Source organism: Sminthopsis crassicaudata, chromosome 3 (assembly GCF_048593235.1).
Source record: "Sminthopsis crassicaudata isolate SCR6 chromosome 3, ASM4859323v1, whole genome shotgun sequence".
NCBI classification, from domain to species: domain Eukaryota; kingdom Metazoa; phylum Chordata; class Mammalia; order Dasyuromorphia; family Dasyuridae; genus Sminthopsis; species Sminthopsis crassicaudata.
In genome coordinates this window covers 43,310,736-43,330,396 of record NC_133619.1, presented here as the reverse complement: position 1 = coordinate 43,330,396, position 19,661 = coordinate 43,310,736, and the positions used below count along the sequence as shown (strand labels likewise).

The 19,661-nt window shown below is 39.3% G+C and overlaps 1 protein-coding gene across 1 annotated transcript in view; it reads left to right on the top strand.

Annotated features, from left to right (window-relative positions):
- The first annotated feature begins 6,781 nt into the window (after positions 1-6,781).
- The window catches only part of GYG1 (glycogenin 1), a 42,227-nt gene continuing 29,347 nt past the window's right edge, over positions 6,782-19,661 (top strand). Inside the window, exons 1-4 of the mRNA XM_074298379.1 lie at positions 6,782-6,925; positions 11,323-11,458; positions 15,081-15,255; positions 15,553-15,715. Of these exons, the coding sequence (XP_074154480.1) occupies positions 6,919-6,925; positions 11,323-11,458; positions 15,081-15,255; positions 15,553-15,715 (481 nt within the window). The 5' untranslated portion in view covers positions 6,782-6,918. The remainder of the gene's footprint in view (positions 6,926-11,322; positions 11,459-15,080; positions 15,256-15,552; positions 15,716-19,661) is intronic.

Here is a 19,661-nt window from a genome sequence, read left to right as displayed (position 1 = left end):
CAGTGTGGCTGAATATCTTACAATGGCTTAAGTGTGGAGAGGAGTAGCCAAGGTTGGAGCCCCAGGACAGAGTTTAGAAAATAACAGTAAGAAGGACCTGAGACTTAGGGCATTATCCCTCACAACTGGAGCCTAGATCTTAATTATAATTCCTAGCTAGAATCTTTCCTACCTAAAATATCTTGATAAAATATTACAATAAATAAAATATTAGCCTGAAGTTCTAGATCAAGAAGGTAAAGCAGAAATTGAAAAAATTCACTGATCACTACTTAAAAGAGATTCCAAGAGAAAGAAAAAGTTATTATATCCAAGCCAAGCTACAAAAATTTCAAAGCTCCCAAGTTAAAGATATTTTTGCAATATTTTGTAATATTTTATTGCAAGCAACAGAAAAACCCTTTCCTATTGAGGATCTACAATCAGTATTATACAAGACTTAGCAACTACAACCTTGAAACATTATAGTTCTTGGAACACTATACTATTTTGCAGAGCAAAAGACTTGGGTTATGAGGTAATTAACCAGCAGAGTTTATTCAATTTTTTAAAAAAATTTAAAAAGAACATTTGACAAACTAAAATACTTTTAGGTATTGTGACAAAAAGAGCAAAACTTAATGGAAAATTCAATATATAATATCTAGGAGAATTATAAGGTAAATATCAAAGACCAATTATAAGTGACTCAATAAGGTCAAACTTTATTTTTTATATATGAAAATGGTTTCAGTATTCTTATGACTGTCTTATAATGAACTGGTTGATTTTAGAAAAACATGGAAAGTCTTGCATGAAATAATGAAAAGTGAAAGTGAACAGAATCAAGAGAATGTTGTATACGGTAGCAACAATGTTCTTTGAGAATAATTGTGAACAATTATTGAGTATTATAAATCTTCAGATCAACTATAAAGGACCAATGAAGGAAAGTGCTATAAACCTCCAACGGAAGAACTGATAAATAGAAGTATTCATAGTATGGTTTTACATTTATTTATAAATCTATGTTAAATGGTGGCTTTCTCTAGTACAGGATGGAGAGAGGGAAACACAGTCCAGAACTTAAAATGTAGTAAAATGTCTATTTTATGTTGCGTCTTTCCTGATCAGAGATGAATCAGCATTAAAGATGAAACAGATCAAGGGACAATGTGTGAACTTCAGAAAGTTAAAAGAACCATCAGAGGTCCAGCAACTGGGTCCTTAGAAGACTCTGCCAGTAGTCATCACCATCTGAACCAGTCCTGAAAAATGACTTGTGTGTCCCAGGCCAGCAATTGAGGCACTGGGTCCTACAAGTAAGGCAGTGACTCCTCCATTATGCCACATCCAGAAGTGAATTTGTTGGGATGGATGTTGGGCTATTACCATTTTAAATTTGAATTCACTCTCCCCAAGAACTGAGGTACTGAGGGCAAATTTGAGAGGGAAGTGTTATGAAGCAAACCCTTATAAGTTTGAGCCCACTCTCCCAGAAATTGAAGGAATATATAAAGCTTTGAGCTTCTGTCCTCACTATTTCTCAGTAAATTTCTCTCTGTTAAAGCTGATTTTATAGAGAGAAATTTTAATTAATTAATATTAAGAAAGCAGATGGTGAAATTGATATTGGAACTAAAACTGGAACTAAATGGAGGATATTGGGTAGAATGCACTAGAGAGGCTTAAAAGCAACAGTATTGGATTATGTCCCATTCCCTCAGGGTTGCCCATATAACCCTAAGGGAGAAATCAACAGCCAACCTCTGGGATACCACCAGAGTTAGTAGGGACTGGGAGAAGAAGACCAGAGTCTGTCCATTTATGCTACATCAAGAGAATTGGATAAATTGCCTTGCTAAAACAAAAACCACTACAAGTCACTTCAGAAGATCATAAGTGGGAGATTTGGATGGAAGACCATCAGGTCTATCCACCTAATTTTACAAATGAGGAATCTAAGTCAAAGAGAAGATATATCATACAGTAAGTTTGTAAGATGGTATTTGAATTAAAGTCTTCCTAACTCCAAGGAAGATCTTGTTTTCCTACCACTTTCCAGGGTTAGCAACTTTATGATGTTGTCACTTTTCATGGAATGTTTCTTCAAGTTTATCTTATACATATATATATATACATGTATGTATATATATATGTATGTATATATATATATATATATATATATATATGTATGGATGTATATGGATGTGTGTGAGTATGTATCCCTAATTTTCCATTTCTCCCACTCTTTCCCGTCTCAGACAATCCTTCTTTAGTCTCTGATAACTTCCTCTACCTATCAAAATAGAAAAGGATCTAAGATCAGATATTAACACTTTAAATATTTGCACAGTGCCTGGCACATAGTAAGCACTTGATAAGTGTTTATTGAATAATCTGACAACTAATACAGGATAGAAACTAAGCCTGTAATTAAAGCAAGACAAGTGGACAAAAAGAGTGAGTTCAAATCTTATCTTTGACTCTTCCTATATGTGTAATCTTAGGCAAGTCATTTAAATCTCTCTCAGCCTTAGTTTCCCCTCAGTTTGAAAATGAGGATCATAAAAGCACTTAATTCATAGGGTTGTTGTGAAGATCAAATAAGATTCTTCATAAATATATGCATATATGTATAAATGTATGTATATATATCTACATATACTATACATATATGTGTATAAAATTTTTTGCAAACAAAGTACTATACAAATGTTGACTATTATTATTTCCCAGCATAGCTATTATTTTAGAGTATAAGAGAATTCCCTAGTGAAAAATCAATGGAGTTTGGTATCTTTTCTGCAATTTACAATCTTATCAAGAGTACTAACAGGTTAAATGATTTGCAAAGGGTCACATACCAATATGGGGTCAATGACTTGAATCTCAGTTTTCCTGGCTCCAAAGCCAACTCTCTACTCACTACAAGAACTGTGTAATCGCAAATGCCTATACTTCTAATTACTTTGAGATACTGATGGATGGTGAATTACTGGTGATCAGGAGTTCTGTGCGATAGTGAGGTATACCAAAGAGAGAAATAATTATTTCTCTCATATTAATAGCCATTTATTTGATTTAGGATTAAGGTTTCTTCCTCATTTGGGACAGCCCCTACAGGTTATTCAGATAGCTTTTGAAGTGCAGAGCAAATATTGAAAAGGAAAACTCAGTTCTGTTCAAAAGGTAAAGGATTTTTAATTCAGGTGAATTGATGAATTCCAATTCATTGTATCTTATTCAGATGGGTCTGAGAAAAACTGGATCTTCCCTTTTGTTTAGATTACCCTAGACAGGGTGATATGGGTATAGATTTTTAGACCAAGATTGAATGATCAGTCATGTCTTCAGACCCTCATTAAATAATCCAGACTTTCATTATAATATTTATTCTTCTCATTGTTACCCAGTGAACGTGATTGCCACTCTCATTAACAGCTGCTCTTCCAAGGGCATATTAGCATTGAGTGGGTTCCATGAGGGGTCTTTGGCATTCAAAGATGCATTTTATTAATTACTGCTAGCATGATTAATGAAATTATTTATATATTTATATATATATATTTTATGAGCATATTTATTATCTATGTAATTGTAATATATCATTACATAGTATTATATTGTTACATATTATATTATATATATTTTATAATTCATATTTTATATATTTATAATTAATAAAATGCTTTATATATCACACCAAGCAAGTATCCACATTAAGTTCAATTATCAATATTGTGAACATCTGGGAACAGTTGCCTCAAAAAAATAAGCCAGCCAATATAGGAAATCAACTGTTTATAATTTAGTGTGAATGAATTTCAGTGCTGATTAAAGAAGAAATGTCTTTGGCCCTATTAAAGGAAATTGAAGCACTAGCAAGACATTGGGGGATTATTGAAGGAGGGAAGGAAGTGGTCTTTCATATCCTAAGTTTGTAATCATCTGGTTGAAACTAATGATGATTATGTCGATGGACATTTGGAGTGAAAAGGTTTTTGTCTCTTGTCACCAGCTTTTTCAAACAGTTGAAACTTAACTCAAGACACCCAAGAAGTCCTCCTTTCCCTACCTGAGCACAGAGAGTTCCTTTTCTAACTTGAACTTAACATTTTCATCTATTTTTGTCAGATAAGTAGAAAAGTCTAAACTCAGAAGCTCCTTAATTTTACAGATGAGGAAACTAAGGCCCAAGGAGTGACTTGTTCAAAGTAAGTGCTACTTACTAGTAAGTAGCACCAGGAATGCAACCCAAAATCCTTTGGCTCCAGAGCTGGCATTCTTTCTGCTCTGGTTATTTCACCTCTTGGAGAAGTAATTTCTTCATCTACAAAATGACGGGATTAGATTAGAAGAGCTAGAAGGCTCTTTCCAACTCTAAATCTATGATCCTATGACCAGGCAATGAACCAATAACTAAATGTAGCTGTATTAACAGTCCACCATCTTAAGAAGTTTATGTTCCTGGAGAAATAATAGTCACATAGATGAAATCAACCTATATGAAATATATAAAAACTAAGGGTAGGTTCAGGGAGATGGGGCAGCTGAGAAAACAATAAAGGCTTCATGTGGAAGGTGGTTTAAGCTTAAGAAAGGAGAATTAGTAACAATCACATGATCTAAATTTTAGTCCAAACCACTCTGAAGAATGGTCATGAAGCCTTTGATTGACTAATTTTACTGTTGATTTCATTCAAAACAGCTCATTATAGTTTTGGACCATGTTACTATAACTGTGACAACATTCTTCTTTCATATCACGCCAAAATCTGCTTCCCCATAACGGCTACTTCCCACTGTCAGTCCTGTCCTCAGAAGTTATGCAAGAAAAAGTCTTCTTCCTGTCTTACACACCAGCCCTTCAAATAGTTGACTAGCTATCAGATCTTCCCACTCAGTCTGCACTCCATCCAACTGTTCATTATAGGATGGGATTTCCAGACCCTTCATTATCCTTCTTGAGCACATTTCCCAAATTTTTAAGATATGGGACAGAATGCCAAATACAATTTTCCATATGTTACAAACTATAATGAGAAGCAAGTATCATCTTCCTTGACCTGGATACTATACCACTATGCTTCCATAAGCATACAGAAATGGTGGATGTAGAATATTGAGTTTTTCATATATATTTGTTTGGGGGGTGTGTGTGTGTGTGTGTGTGTGTGTGTGTGTGTGTGTGTACACACATATAGAGAAATATTACTTTGCTGAACTTTTCTCCCTCTTTTTTATTCTTTATGCAATGGAAAATAAAAGTGAATATCAACCAAACATCAATAAAATTTTATTTTAAAAAGTCATATTAGCTTTGTCAAAAGTCAGACCTTAACATTATTAAGTCATAGAATTTTAGAACTGGAGGGACCTCCGTGTGCATCTATTACACAACTCATACCCCAGAAAGAACCCAATTGCAGCATATTCTACAAGTAGTCATTCAGTATCTTGTTAGAAAATCTCCAATGAGGTGAAACCAAACCCTACAGAAGCATTTCATTCTACTCTTGAGCAATGCTAATCTATGTGACACTCAGCCCTCAAAGTGATTGTCCTAAAACACAAGTCTGGTCCTGTCACTTTCATGGTCATTAAGCTTCCTTAGCTCCCTATTAATCTAGGTTTAGCTTTTTACTTCTGGGTCTACCTTTTTGGGGGCAGTCTGGTGAAACCAATGTACCCTTTGTTGTTAAAACAACAAAAGTAAATACATAGAATTACAAATGAAATCAATTATATTGAAATATAGATTATCAAACTTTTAAATGCAAGGTCACAGACGTCAGAACCACTTCTTTGGATCAAATAAAAACTCTGCTCTGTGACATTCGGCTCAATGGTATATTAAAACAAAATGAAACCAAATTCTCTCTAACCAAGGAAATCATTGTGGTATGGTGGGAAGATATTTCATTTGATGTAAGAGGTCACGGGTTCAAGTTACGCTCTGCTTGTTACTCTTTTTGCGAACATGGTTCTTTGTCTGTGAAATGAGGGCACTGGACTAAAAGGCTCTTGAACTTTAAACAATTACAAGGATCCATGTCAGTCTTGGAGAAATGGCCCGGGAATATACCTCTGCAAACATTGTTCTCAGGGGTTACTCTGACTGTTGGGTTTAATTGAAATGTTTTTCTTTGTTACAAAGCAGGACTGGAGCATATGGTATAAATATCATATAGACAACAATAAAACTTTTTTTTCAACGTCCCCTACCCACCCACCTATATGGACTTCATCTATATGGTTTCTACAGTCCTTTCCAGATCTTTTGAACACTTTGTCATCCTATATGAAAGAGCTAAAAATGATTGGAGGTGATGGGAAGACGGAGGGATTCCCTGGAAAATGGGAATCCTCTGAGCTAGTGCTCCAGAGCCAGCTGGGACATCCCGACTCCCTGGCCCGAGAAGTGCTCTATAATCCCAGCAATCAAAGGGAGCAGTCCGGAGCTACGAGGACGCCGCGGGGCTTGGCGCGGCCCCCCTCCCCTTCCTGACCCTGAGGCAGACTTGCACAAGTTTAAAACGCCCGGTTTCCCCACCTGGAAACTAGGGGAGGGGGGGTGACTGGCCGAGCGCTCGCTGACGGTGGGCCAGGAGCCGTTCTCCCCGAATCCGGGGGCCTGCACCACGAGTCATTTGACACGCGCTGCCCAGGGGGGCTCGGGGAGACATTTGGCCCAGCCCCAGCGGAGCTGGCTGCTGCGGTCAGCTGGAGCAGCCCAGCCGGCGACCTACGGGCAGGAAGGATGCAGAGCTGAAAGCCAGCGTACGTGCTCCACGTGACCGTGTCGTATAAGACCTAGCTGCCGGCTCTGCCCTCTTCAGCTGCTTCTCTCGGGTGCCCCCTCGCCCCGGCGCCTGGGCTGCCTGCGCTCCACACCTCCCGAGTCCCTGCTCCCCAGCAACCTCCGCTGCCGGCACCATGACAGGTAGGTCCGGGGCCAGCTCGGGCGGGGCTCGGGGAAGCTCCCCGGCCAGCTGGTCTAGCCCCGGGTCTCTCCGTGCGCGCGGGGCGCTTGGAGGAGCAATGGAGCTACTTGGTCTCCTCCAGCTCCCTCTGTCCTTCTTCCTTCTTCCTTGTCTCGGCTTCCCTCCCGGCCTTTCGTTTTCTAATTCGCTCTCCGAGAGCGTGGTTCTCAGGGGCTTACTGGGAGCTCGATAGCTCCGAAAGGGTACGTTGATTGCGGGGGGTGGGGTGGAGAAACTTGAGGTTTGTGGGGGGGCCCCGGGCTGTTCTGCTTCGCTTGTCACCCTCCCTCTCCGGGACGGCCTGGGGAGGCGGAGGCTCCCTACGCTGGTTTTGCCTCGTTCCTAGCCAGGTGTTAGCGCACCCAGCAGATCCCATTCCGCACCCCCAGCCACGGGGGGAGCTGGCCGCCCCGGTCTTCCGCGGGATCACCCTTTGCCAGCCGCCTTCTCCTGTGCGCCCCCCCTTCCCCTTTAAGGACTGACAGCTGCAGCAGCTGCTGCTGGGGTGGGGTGGGGGTGGGGAGGGACCGCGCCCCCCACCCCCGACATTTCCTCCTCCCATCCGCGACCCGGACACTGCGGAATCCCCCGAAGCTTCTTGCCTTTCCCCATCAGGGCCCGCGGGAAGGAATGAAACTAGTTGCTCCGCTGAAAGGAGGCCCCGGGTGCGGCTCCCCCGGGCGGGCTAGGCGTTGCATCGCCCTTGGCCCGAGCCTATTTTTAGGCCGGCTCTGCAGGCACGCGGGGAGCCGGGACGCTCCGAGTGGGCACGAGGTGTCTGGCTGCCCGTCTGCCCGCTGGGAGCATGTCCCGGGGACCTGGGACTCCCGCTGACCTGACTCGACTCCAGGCGAGCTTGCTTTTGGGAAGCCCACTTGTTGCAAATGGGGCCCTGCGAGATGCTACGTCTGCCCAGAGATGGGGTTCAAGGACAGAATGGGTGAAGGGGGAAATGCAGCAGATGTGGCCTACAGTCCAATCCTGCCACTGACCAGTGTCCTGTACAGCTGCTCTCCGGGAAGGCAGGGCCCTCCTCCCACAGGGATTCTCAACCTGTGATCCACTAACAGCTTTTTAAAAAATGTATTTTCATAAGTATTCATATAGTTGGTTTCCTAGCTGTAATCTTATCCCTGAGATCCTGTGCATTTTATCCATTTAAAAACATTACTCGGAGAAGGGTCCGCATTAGGGGACTGCTAAATGATCCATGGCCAACACAGAAAGGTCAGGAACCTCCCTCCCATTAACATCCTCCCTCCAGAACCTATCCTGAATAAAATTTAGAGTCCGGAGTCTTCATTTTGAATCCCGGCTCTGCCATTTGTTAGTGTAAGCAAAGCCAAAGTCATTTGATTTGTGTAGGTCTCCTGTTCTTCGTAGGCAAAATGGAAGCATTGGATTGGTTGATCTCAAAAGTCCTTTATTGCGCTATATCCTATGATCAATCATCTTCTGTTTCTCTATCACCCTTTCTACCAGAAATGTCCACAAGCCCTGGGTCCTTCTCTTAACTCTTCCAAGCTAGCCTGTCTCTGATCTTTGAATCCGTTTAAGTGATTCCTTAAGTGACTTTCCTGAATCATCCTTTTGAATAGTTGGACATTACAGATGAACAAATATTGCATCCTAGAGTGTTAAACCTGTAATCCAACCTCTTCATTTTGAGCTTTTGCAGCTGAGATCAGCAGAAGGCTATTCTCAAAGATACTTCAGTGTTCTTTGAAAACAAGTAATTGGCAAGTCTGGAAGGGTTGGAGACTGGGAGGGGGAGAACCATGCATAACTCATGGATTTTTTAAACTAGAACTGTAATTTCACTGGTAGAAAGAACCTCAACCAATACTGATTTTAATGCCCCTTAAATGTAGAGTCTTTTGAGAGTTATCTGGGGGCATTGGCAGAGAACAAGTGACTGGCCCAAAATCATAAAGCCTGTGTGTATTTGAGGCAAGACTGTGAGTCCCTGTTTGACTTTTTGGTCAGCTATACAACCATTAACTCCACTCCACCCTTCATGGATCACAGGAAGGAAAACAAGGTAGAATAATGACAAAGTACCTGGCACTGTCGTTTTCTGATAGTAGGAAAGACATAGATGATTGAATGAGAGAGACCATCTAATGGTCTTTCATTTTACAGAGGAGAAAGCTGCAGGCCAAAGTCACACAGGTAGGAAGCATTGGAACTAGGATCTGAACCCACTTCCTGATTCCTCATTCAACAGACTTTCCCTAGACTCCTTCCCCTTCTATGATAATATGCTCAGGATGGAACATTATCCCTTCATTCCTCCCGGGTCTCCTGTTTATCTAGCTATCTCTTGACTTAGCCACTTTCTTTCCCCTCCTTTCCATAGTTTCACAATTATCAACTCTCCTCGTTAAAAATTAGTTAAAGGGATGTGAGGAAACTCATGACTTCCTGGCCCAACAAGCACCTAGCTCACTGGTAGGGAGTGCCAGTCAAAGCTAGGTAAGGAGCCTCTGTACTTTGTTTAAATACTTTAGGATTGTTATTAAATAATTTTCTGCAGTTCTTTGAAAGGAACTGGCCAGTTTAACATCTAGAAGGTGACATATTCTAAAGGGGCCTTTATATGAGGCATAATAAGTAGCCTAGTAGAATTCTGTCCCCAGAGAATCCTGATAGTCTCTGGGCTTCTATTTCTAAAGCCACTAATCGGGGGGAAATCCTCGGACGTCCCAGCTCCCTTTTGTTTGTTGTTTGTCCTTCGTTCTTTGTTCTCAAAGATGATCATGACATCAGGGAGGCGATGCCATGTGGCATGCAAGTGAGTTGGATTGAACTGAGGGTGAGTTTTGCAAAGTCATAAGCCTTACTTTCTCCTCCTGAGCCATTTGGGTCTAGTGGCAAGATGTAAATGAGAATGACTGGAGATGTCTCGGGGTTGAACTGGTTCTTAAGAAAGAAATGTAGCCCTTAAACCCCAAGATATCTTGCAAGGTACCCACCATTAAAATTTACATTCCTTTGGGCAGAGCACTGGCACCTATACTTACTCTATGACCATCTTTTTAGCAGCTAAATAGATTGCAGCTTCCTGCAGTCTTTCCAAACTCACTAGGAATTGAATGTGAGGTTACATGTTTCTATAAAGAAAAATTAAAGAGTGGGATTTGTTCTTTAGGGTCACTTTTTGAAGGAGAATAGTTCAATTGTTTTGAGAATTGGTCAAACAAAATCAATTTAGATGAACTTAATAATCCTATATTTTGATTTGGAAGAGGGTCCTTAGCAGCCTAGGAAAAGGCAGCCTAATGTGATCAACCAAAAAAACCTGAGCTCAAAATCTGCCTCAGATACTGAATAGAGCTCTGTTACCCAAGACAAAGTATTTAATCTCTTAAAGCTTCAGTTTCTCATCTGAAAAATGAAAGGGGGTGGTTCTAGTTCCCTTCCAGGGCCAAAACTATGGACACCTTTCCCATTTTACAGATGAGGCAGCTGAGGGCCAAAGAGCTTACATGACTTGCTTTTGTGTTTTGAAGAAAGTAACAGAGCCAAGATTTGAATCTTGGTCTTCTGGCTCCCAGTGCAGAGCCTTTTCTCCTATACACAATTCATTCTACTTATTTCTGAGTCTCTACAAATTCTGATTTTCAGTATATAGTTGGCTACATGCCCATGCATTTAAACTAAAAGCTACAAATCAGATTAAAGTCTCAAGTACTATTCTCGGATCATCTAGATTCCTGTTGGCAGTTGTGTTTAAACTTGGCTTCTCATCTAGTTGCAGTCACTTTGCTAGGGAAACTGAATGAACTTGCTATGTGATCACTTCATTACATTTAATTAATTTGCAGGTGTTGACTTTCCCCTTAGTATTAAATCAGTAGCATTCCCTAGCATTGTGTAGTGCAGATTAGGTATTAGAAGACCTGGTTTCAAATCTGTGACTTTGAGCAAGGCACTAAATCTCTCTGAGCATCAGTTACCTCATTAGTAAAATGAGAGAGTTATACTAAACGACTATGACAAGAATAAGAGTTAAACCTTAAGTTTAATATTTATCTTGTCATTGTTTCATTGCCCTCCTGAGTGTGTCCCAGATTCCTCTGCTAACAGATATGTCCTCTTTGTCCAGAAGCAAATATGATCTCAGATTTGCTGCTCTGGCTAAATGGTGTTAAAGAAAAAAAAGAAAGAAAGAAAAAAAAAAAAAGCTTTATTTTGGCAATAGAGGATTTCCCTCCTAGAAAGTGCATGTGATCTTAGCCAAAAGACCAAGAGAAGCAATAGCTGATAACTCCTCTGGGAAGAGAATGGTTGTTCTGCCTTGCTTTTTACCTGATTCTGGAATACTATTATCAATGTCATCTCTTTTTGCATTAAGATCAATCTTTTGTGACTTTGTCAACAAATGACTCCTACGCCAGAGGAGCTTTGGTGCTGGGCTCTTCACTGAAACAACACAGAACAACCAAAAGGTTAACAGTGCTGATAACCCCGCAGGTCTCTGAATCTATGAGGTAAGACACTCCATATCTTTGAGCCTTGTCTTTACTGGTTCTATTTCTGGCTTCTTTGGCTTACAGTCCAACTACTTTTCAGAAACTAGCTTATCAATGTATACATAGAAAGTTTGGCTCCTAGATGGGGCAGGCTGGTAGAATGGATAGCATTATGGATGAGCCTTCAGGAATGCCTGGGTTCAGTTGCTACCTCTAACACATTCCACTTGTCACCTCAACTTTCTGAGCTTCAAAATATTTATCTGCAAAACAAGAATAATGATGTTCCAGTACCTAGCTCATAGGGTTATTGTGAAGCTCACATACTATATAAGGGTTACTTATTCACTTACCACACATTTATTTATTTATTAGTATTAGCAAGTTAAAATGCAAATATCTGAATCACTTCTTCAGGGATTAATATAAGTTTAAAAAAATAATAAGACTCACTATAGAAGCTCTGTTTTATGTTTACTTGCACTTGGACCCTCTTTTGCCAATTGGATGGTTATGGTTGTGAAATTTCAAAACTCTGTGCCAAGAACACCTGAAAAGAGGGCATTCTATAGCATAGTAGCACCTCTGTTCTGGGAGTCAGGAAGGACTGATGTCAGAGAGGAGGCTTCCTTTTAATGAAAAGGCATATAAGGAGCTAGCAAGGAGGCTGGAGTGCAGGGGGGGGCTGTTCATTGGCTTATTTTGGCTAATTTCTGGATGAACTGGAAAATATTTCTTTCTCCCAACTTTGGGAATTGTTTTGATGTTTACTGCAGTGCAGTAAGAAATGAGGTGGGCTGGGAAGAGCCTTGGAGCAGCAGCTTAGAACCTCAGTTTTAGTACTGATTTAGCCACAAACTGGCTGTATCATCCTGGGCAAGTCCTTTTCCCCCTGAGTCTCTCTTTCCTCCTCTCTGAAGTGATCTAGCAGTCAGCCTTTATCAGATGATTTCTAAAGTCCTTTCCAGCAAAGACACCCAGAATTTCAAAGTGGAAAGGAACTTCTGTGGCTGTTATAAAGTACCCGACAAATGGTGATTCAGCTTTTACTTGAAGCCCTCCAGGGAGGAGATCCATAACTCCTGACAGTGAGGTTTAGTGGAAAGAGCCTTAACATTCCAGCAAGGGGTAACGGAGACGAACTGGGTTCAGATCCTGCTTCTCTATGACTGTCTGACCTTGAACTTAACCAATCACTTAATCATTCTGGACCTTAGTTTTCTCATCTGTCAAGTGCTTTTCTTGATCTATGAGGAAAGAATATCCTGAGGCAGCCTAACACTAGTTATGCAGACATGAAACAAATTTTTTTTTAAAAGTCTCTCACTTATTTAATTACCAAACCTATTATTTTTTCTTCCCTTCCTACTTCATTGGAAAAGAGAAAAGGGAAAAAACAAGCTTCAATTCGCCTTTTTACAGCTCTCACTCATTGCTACTTCTGTCTTCTGGGGCTAAACAGAACAAGTCTAATCCCTACTGTGATGAGGCTTCATGAATTTGAAAATAGATATCATGTGTCCTCTGAGCCTTCTCTTCTAGCTCAATTCTGTGGACTTAATTCTTTGAATATTCTAAATATTAGGATTATTTTTTGATGGTTGGTTCTGACCTGTGATTTATTGTTTTGTTATTATGAGTAATATCTGCTATAAAAACACTACCTTTTAGCTACACCCAGAGAAGAAACACTGGGAAGTGAATGTAAATTGTTAGCACTAATATCTGTCTGCCCAGGTTACATGTACCTTCGGATTCTAATGTTTATTGTGCAACAAGAAAATGGTATTTACACACATGTATTGTATCTTGGTTATATTGTAACACATGTAAAATGTATGGGATTGCCTGTCATCGGGGGGAGGGAGTGGAGGAAGGGGGGGATAATTTGGAAAAATGAATACAAGGGATAATATTATAAAAAATATATAATAAAATTAAAAAAAAACACTACCTTTAAAATCAGCAACGGCTGTAATTTAGGCAATTAGTTGCCTGGGGCACTAAGAAGTTAAAACCAGCTCAAAGTCACAATCAGTAAATGTAGGTTATCTCCAAGAACAGGCATGTTTGCTGATTTTCTGTTAGTGGGATGATCACTTGTCCCTCTCAAAAACTTCATTAAATTTCCATTGGTTAAATTTCTGTCATATTGAGACATGAACATATCTATTCATTGATCAACAGGAGTAATCCCTACAGTAGTTTTAGGCAAAAAGATGGCAAATAGTTATTAAGTAAGCTTCATAATTCAGAAACCAAGAGTACCAGAAAATTAGGCAATAAATAGCTTGGCTCTGCTGACCCCTGAGATTTGTTTTGTGATACATAGTTTCATATGTCTAATGTCCATGACTTCTAACTATTTTAAGGGAGAAATGTAATTCTATATAACTCATCTCCTAGAGAGTGAGGGAATGGTAGAAGGGATCTCCGATTTCAGCAGTAGTCTAAGTATCCTCTCTGAGATTTAGTACATTGATCAAGTATTTATTTGTTGTGTACGATGCATTCAGTGCTGGGGATAGATTCAGAGACAATAATGGAATAAGAGTCTCCCATTCTAGTGGGGAAAGAGAACAGGTGCACAAATACACAACACGGAGGTATGGACTAGTCATGACTTCGTGGGTATAGGGAACTCCCTTTAACAAGCCAAGCTAGAAACTTTTGGAGAACATATTCTTTGAGAAGTTGTGGGACTTGTCCAAAGTCACACAGCCAGTATATGTCAGAAATGCTAGCTGTCATATGTACACATGAGTAATGTCTGAGACGACATTAACAACTGGGAGGTAGAGTGTGATGAGAGCCTGTAGGGTACAGATGATGAGCTGAACTATGAAAAGAGCACAGGCTACCTAGAGATAGAATATACTATGTATCAGGGGAATTAGTAAGCACTATCTTTTTAAAGTAGTGTAATGTTCTGTATAAGAATGAAAACCAAATATTTAGTAATATTCTGTATAAGAATGAAACCCTCCCTCCTCCCAAAAATAGCATTTTATTGCAGGAATGCCTGTTTGCAATTAGTTAATAATCATAGTTACCAGTGATTTCTTTGGTTTGAAAATCAGCAGCTTGTATATTAAAAATAAGAAAGAGTAATACAATGTTATATTTTTGCCATGATGATGTGCAAGAGGGGATGATGTGGGAGAAAGGGAAAGAAAAGAGAGACAGTGGCCATGTGTTTATTATCAATTTCATAAAGTAGTAATTCAAAAGAAACAACAGTTACGATGTATTTGAGAGGCACAGTTTGTCCTACAGTACGGTAGAATAGATGGCATGATGGGGAAAATTTGTCAGAATCACCAACTAATAGCAAAGGTATAGAAATTTTAACAGAATAGCCAATTGATGGAAAAGGTATAAGGTGTAAAATAAATAGCAATCTCATGTCACACTGGGGTTACTAGTTCTAATTTTCTGCTTTTCTAAAGGGTGTTGAGCTCTGTGAACTGAAATTTTTTTGTTGAAATTTTATTTTAACTTTAAATTATTTTAAAATTTTAATCTATTTTTAAAATTTTATTTTGAGCATATACCTTGTTCCTTATAACAAAAGGAAGAAAAAGAGGAAGAAAAGCAGGTTAGCAAAATTAACCCACCCAACTGGACTTTATTTTAACAGGAAAGTTTTAGAGAAGATTTTTGATGAAGTCATCCTGGTTGACATCTTGGATAGCAGGGATTCAGCTCATCTAACCTTAATGAAAAGACCTGAACTGGGTGTCACGTTAACCAAACTCCACTGCTGGTCACTGATTCAGTATTCAAAATGTGTGTTCATGGATGCAGATACTCTGGTGAGTCTAGATGCCCATGCTGGCTAAAAAGATTATATATAGCAACTGAGATCTGTTAAATATTCAGAGGAATGCAGCTAAGACTGATAGTAGAGGGTGATTAAAACATCAAATGTCAAAATAGAAAGGGGATAGAAGAGCCTAAACAGGCCATCTTAAATCTGCCCCTTTTCTATTGCAAACTGGGATTCTGACAAATGCCACCTTGATGCTGTGAAAACTTAATGTCAGAGGATTACGGGCAATGGACGTGATAGGGAAATTTTCTATAAATTCCCTGTTTTCCTTTTGAATTAGGTACTGACAAATATTGATGAGCTTTTTGAGAGAGAGGAGTTATCAGCAGCACCAGACCCAGGATGGCCTGACTGTTTCAATTCAGGAGTCTTTGTTTACCAACCTTCCATTGAAACGTACAATCAGCTGTTGCATATGGCTTCTGAACAGGGAAGCTTTGATGGTATGTATCCTGTTTGGTTGTTTGATTGGGCATCTAATTAGATAGGTTTGTAAATTCTACACAAAGTCCTTATTGATGACTTAATAATGCGATGAGAAGAGCTTCAATCCTTTTGTTTCACAGATTATTTGGTCTATCTATCCATTACTATAGAAACATCTTGGTTTTAGTTTACTTATTTAATTAAAGTCAAGAGAGCATAGTCTTGGTTTGGGTGATTTCATTATATCTAAATTCAATCTAAATGTATTTTGAATTTTTAAGGACCTGGATACATCATTCTGCAATTTAAACAAAGGTAGACAGTCTTGATCAAGGCATGCCTTTTCCAATACAGAATGAACTTGAGTTTCTGCAGAAGTCTGTAGAAGTCTTTTTTTTTTAAATAAAGCTTTTATTTTCAAAACATATGCACGGATAATTTGACAACATTGACCCTTGCATAGCCTTGTGTTTCAGATTTTTTCCTTCTTTCCCCCCATTCCCTCCCCTACATAGCAAGCAATTCAATATCTGTTAAACATGTGTAGAAGTCTTAGAGAACTAATTTTTCACTCTTCAGGAAGGATGATGATTGCTTTGATGAGTGTGTGTGTGTGTGTGTGTGTGTGTGTGTGGTAGAATGACATTCCTAGAGTTGGAAGGGACTTTGAGATTGGTCCAACAATTATCTGAACATATTCTGGACAGATTCCTTCATCTTTTGCCCTAGTGACATGACTTTATCACCACACAGATATCATGAATTTAAAAGAAACTGTGTGTTTGCTATGAAAGAGGGCAGAGACCAGAGCTGGGATTTCAGAGGTATAAAGAAATAGCTGGGAGAGGAAGCTCTCACCCTCAATCAGGTCAACACCTTCTCTGCAAATTAAATTCTTAGAACTCTTTCTAAAGCCATGAGAGATTATGCAGTTCTGAAGAACCAGTATGGGTCAGAACCTTCTTTGAATCCAAAGTTGCTTCTCTTGTCCATTCTACTATACTACCTCTCATGAAAACTCTAAGAAAGCAAGTTTGGTAAATTGGTCTTCAACTTTTAAAGGGGGAGGTGGAAAGAAAATTGAAGGTCTGCATAAATATTTTTCTGCCCAAAATTTTTCCTATTTTCAGTAAGTCTGTGACTTGGGTATGGTATAGAGTAATCTTTATTATCAAATAGGAAGATAATTATGACATCCTCCAATATCCCTTAGTTACTGTGCATCCAAAAGTTTTGCACCTGGGTAAGGTCTCCTATCTTTTTGTGGGAAGATTCTGTCAGTAGAATCTAGGGCTAGACTACCCTTTTGGAGTTACCCAACTTTGGGATCTGGATAAGCTATTAACAACCATTAGTAGCCACCAGAGATGGTACTAATATTTTTCTCTCTCTCCATAAAAATCCTTCCACATTGTGGCTCAGTATCAAATGTTTGTCTTAAAATGATAGTTGAAGCATAAGCTTTAGGAGGGAGATGGGATGCTATAAGCATCAAACAGGGTTAAATTTGGGTTCCTTCCTTCCCACACCAGCTTACTTTCCTTATCTTGAAAACCCTATATCTAGAATCTGCTATAATCAGAAACCCAGAGTCAGACTGGGGTGAGAGGGGATTTCAGAGGCCAGATGAACCAACCCATACCTGAAAAATCACCAACAAGGAGGAATCCAACCAATTTTTGCTTGAAGACCTCCAGTGAAGGGGAACTTTCCCCTTTCCATGACAGCCCATTCCTCCTTGGAACAGTCCTAATTGTTGTGAAATTTACCACTTTATAATTTCCACAATGCTCTTAGTTATATGTCCTTTCCACAGTCACCCATCAGCCAAATGCATCCAGTCCTGTCTCTGAACTATCTCTTGCATTTGAAAAATGTATTTATCAAGCATTGTGCCAAAAAGTGAGTCATCTCTCCCTTTTTCAGTGTCTGTCCCCACCACCCTGGCCTTGTTTTTAATTGGCTCCTGGCTGGATTACTGCTGTTGCCAACAATGTACTGGAGGTTATTGTTTTTCCTCCTCTTGACAAGGAGTTAGTTGTGTTTTGCCTTTACCTTTATGAAACTAGTTGTGTAGATCAATCCGTGGAACTGTGACAGCAAGAACTAAGGAAGTACAAATAAGGAAGTCTGCCATTCTTACAAGGGTGACTGCATAGCCTCTTCCAAGTCACTCTAATCTGAAAATTGTCTCTCCTAGGAAGATTTCAATTTTCAATTCTTGAAATTTGGCAATAAATATGGGTTCTCAGAGCTAGAACTATATTAAAGTTCCCAACTTTTTTCCTTCCCCAGAGCCTTTAGTTTTCAGTATGCTTTTCCAGACCCTTTATTCAGTGCAAAATTCTAGTTCTTGCCATGTAACTGTATATAAAAAATAAAATAAAGATTAATTATTCTCTAATAAAATTTTATTTGCTACAAAATCACATTTTAGTATTATAAAGTTGGTAGCTTTCTAATGCACCTTTTTCTTTTTCCATGAGCATCATGATTTTTAGAAAAGTTCAATTAGGTAATAGAGTTAATTACCAAGTATTTACCAGCTTAATGAGCTTCCTGTGCCCCTGGTTGAGAATCCCTTAAACTCCACATTAGATAAAGGTCAGTCAGTCTCACAAAGTTTTAAAGTCTGGCTTTTAAAGTCAATACTATTTATATATTTGTAATTTTTACTGATGATTTTTATAAAGAGCAAAGTTCTAGAATTTTCTAATACTTTGTAAACTCTATAAAATATTTTCTCTACACAGTGACTTGTTATATACTTCAGGAGAGTGGGCTTTATGCTCAGGAAAATAAGCTTCTGGGTTATTGTTAAGTCATTTCCTGAATATGTAATAGCATTGTTCTGCCCAGAATTTTAAAATTGGCATAAAACTCTTTAGGTGTAATGCCTCAGGCAGTGAAGCAGAAGATTTTAGAAGTCCTCCTGTAATAATTTGTTTCTCTTTCATAAAGAGCCCTGGTTGTTTTCTTGGTTTATTTTGTTTTGAGCTGTATTATTATGAAATTCCTCTACCAAAGCTCTGATCCCTGCTGCTGGGAGGGATCGAGGTAGCCCCTGGTTTAAAGTTTATACTTGTGGAGCCTGAGGTCTGGCAGGATTTGCCCAGTTAGGGACTGGGTGTCTGTTATCTAAGGACCAGCCTAACTAAGTGAGCACAAGCTTGGCCACCAAGCACTGAATTGTTTATGGGGGCCTTTGGAGTGGATCATTTTCATGAGCTTTAAGAGGAGCTCTACCAAGATGATACGTGGCCTTGAGCTCATGTCCTGTGGGGGATCACTTGATGGAACAGGGTTTGGCTAGCAAAGAGAAGGGAAGATTCAAGGGGATGTGAGAGTATCAAAAAGCCTGACATGTGGAGGGCAGAATAGGCTTGTTGTGTTTGGCTCCCAAGGGAAGAACTTTTTAAAGATCTGGGTTGAAATCATGGGAGTGAAAACCCCCTGAATTGTTGAGTAAGGGAGTTCTTTTTCAGTTACATTTTAGACTAATTAGCTGTGTGGTTCTTTCCAACTTGAAATTTTGTGACTTGCTGAACTCCCAATGGAATTGCATCTTTATCAGTGGAAGGAGTACAGGAATTCTCACGGTTATCTTCTTAAAGTAAAGGGAGCTGTTATTTGTGGGTCCTGACCCCTTCTGTGGAGCAAACTTTCTCTGTACTGAAACATTCATTTGATCCATTGTTTTACAAGCATTTCTCCTACCTATAAACCAAAGCTATAAGCCAAGGCATTTCCCAATAACCACATTAATCTTTTTATGAAATTCAAGTAAAGAATTATGTCAATGTGTATCTATCCATAGCCTAGGACACTGGTTCCTTGTGCAATTCCACAGTAAATGTATGTGTGAGGAGTTAAATATTTTTCATGTTAAAAACAATTTTAAATTTTAAAAAATTAAGTTCCAAATTCTATCCCTTCTTCCCTCACTCCTTTTTCCTCCTCCCC